Source organism: Cibotium barometz, chromosome 44 (assembly GCF_041138505.1).
Source record: "Cibotium barometz isolate CiBa-2024 chromosome 44, ASM4113850v1, whole genome shotgun sequence".
Classification (NCBI taxonomy): Eukaryota; Viridiplantae; Streptophyta; class Polypodiopsida; order Cyatheales; family Cibotiaceae; genus Cibotium; species Cibotium barometz.
In genome coordinates this window covers 11,927,131-11,929,199 of record NC_141089.1, presented here as the reverse complement: position 1 = coordinate 11,929,199, position 2,069 = coordinate 11,927,131, and the positions used below count along the sequence as shown (strand labels likewise).

Here is a 2,069-nt window from a genome sequence, read left to right as displayed (position 1 = left end):
ATAACAAGGATAGAAGAATGGTCTTCATAATCGAGGAGGAGTCAGGACATCTTGTTGAGCCTTTGGGAGCTGCTTGATGTGACTTGCTTTGGGAGAATTATGAAAGGAAAGCACCTAGAGGAATCATTCATCTTCCTTGCGTAAGGATTATTCTTGTCAGACTGAGATGAGCTGACGAAATAGCCAATCATTTGGACATTGCGATATGAGGCCTTGCTTGAGTTACTCTATCCTTAGTGTGCCATAGATAGAGGGGTAGGGGTCTCACATGCAACCTCTCTCTCTGTCTCTCTCTCTCTCTCACACACACACACACACACACACACACACACATCGACATCATCCAGGGCAACCTTTGCACTCATGCATGTAGCAAGGATGCTTGTATTCGCAGGTTTCTTGCATGTTTTCTTCTCTTTTTCCTATCCTACTCATATTCCTTAACCTTATGAATATTGATAACAGAAATCAGAGCATCCCTTGTGAGAATTAAGAAGGAAAAGGAGCCAATAATTATTTAAGTATTACAAATAATTCTACCTTGCAGCAGTATTCCCACCACAATGATCCATCTATTTATGATTTATGAAGTAGAATCTTGTTAACCTCAAGTTACCTTGGGCGCCAAGTTAAGACGGCCTTACTTGTCTTAGACGGCCTTACTTCTGATTGCGCAGTCTCACAAAAGCGAGGATGCCCACCAACAAGAAGGAGAGCAGCAGCAAGCAGCGGGAGGATGGGAAGGGCCGTGGCCTTGTGTCCACCCTAGTGTGGGTGGGCGGCATCGCCTGCGCGTGGGCGGCCATCGAGCTGGCCTTCAAGCCCTGGTTGCAAGCGGGCCGCCGCGCCATCAGCAAGTCGCTGGACCCTGACTACGATGTGGACGACGAGCTGGACTCCATCAACCGGACGGGCGCCGTCCCAGAGGCCACACCTCCCTGCAACGAAGACGGTGAAGAAGCCCAAGACCTCAAGCAGAAGAAGGCTGCCGTCGACCACCCTTCTGGTTGAAACTCTCCATCCATTGTACTCTCTCCCTGTACTATCCTAGCTTTGCAACATAAATAAAACCATGAAATTATTTCTCTATGCATTCTTTTTCATAACTTATATGATGAATATATTTCTCTTTGCTTTCCTTTCTGGTACCCTTTTCCTTCTACACATTGTATTTAGTAGGGAGAAGGGTTTATACATGCATATATGTCATTTGCCGTACTTGCTTCCATACACAGGTGTCTCAAAACCTTGATTTGACAAGTCATTTTTGAATGGCTCCTCATGACCGTTCCCCAGACCGGCATTTCTACAGCCAGCATAATGGAAATCTGCACCATTGAAATAGGCCTTCATTCTTTTCAAGAATCTGCATCTCCTTGAGTTGTTTGTCACCACATCACCAATCAAATTCTGAAGGAGCTGATGTGGCTGCAAATTTGGTACTTCCTGTCATTTTCCAAAATGGAAAAACGATGTGTCAACCTCCAATGTTTTTGGTTGTCATTGTCAAGGCTGGAATGTTTGCCTTCCCTGGACTGTGACAACCCAGAATGGTCATGAGGAGTTCTTTTTCCCCTCGAGAAAATGGGTCGCTCCTAACAAGACCCAAGTCCCCATGACCATTCTATTGTCCATAACACACAATGCCATGATACATAATACCACATGTTTATAGATCATGTAATTAAGCATGTATACAGTCCTGCAATGTTTCTCTAGTCAATACCCTGTAGAGCAGGAAAACAGCATACATAAAGCATGAAAACAAAAGCAATTTTTATGATACGTGATATGCCACATCAACACGTTGGAACATATTCCAATGTGATGTGACATGTGATTCATTTCAAACTGGACACATCAGCTTGGAGGGAAATAATTCATGAATTGCTGAGTTGTCACAATCCTATAAAAATTGCTTTTAAAAAAGTGACTTGATTTTATGGTTGGGGTTTACATTCTGGTGCCCAGGACCATAGGATTTGACGGGGCTAGGCCGAGTCTATGGATCTGGTCGAAGTAGAAAGAGGATTAACATTGGAAAGTGGGTGGTCAAGTGGGCCCGAGCT

At 44.3% G+C, this 2,069-nt stretch overlaps 1 protein-coding gene across 1 annotated transcript; it reads left to right on the top strand.

The window, feature by feature from the left end:
- Positions 1 to 627: 627 nt before the first annotated feature.
- On the top strand, positions 628 to 1,086 carry LOC147612965 (uncharacterized). Its single transcript, XM_086782012.1, has one exon. It carries the CDS (start codon positions 694 to 696, stop codon positions 1,009 to 1,011), a length of 318 nt encoding a protein of 105 aa, XP_086638138.1. The 5' UTR covers positions 628 to 693; the 3' UTR covers positions 1,012 to 1,086.
- The last annotated feature ends 983 nt before the right edge of the window (positions 1,087 to 2,069 follow it).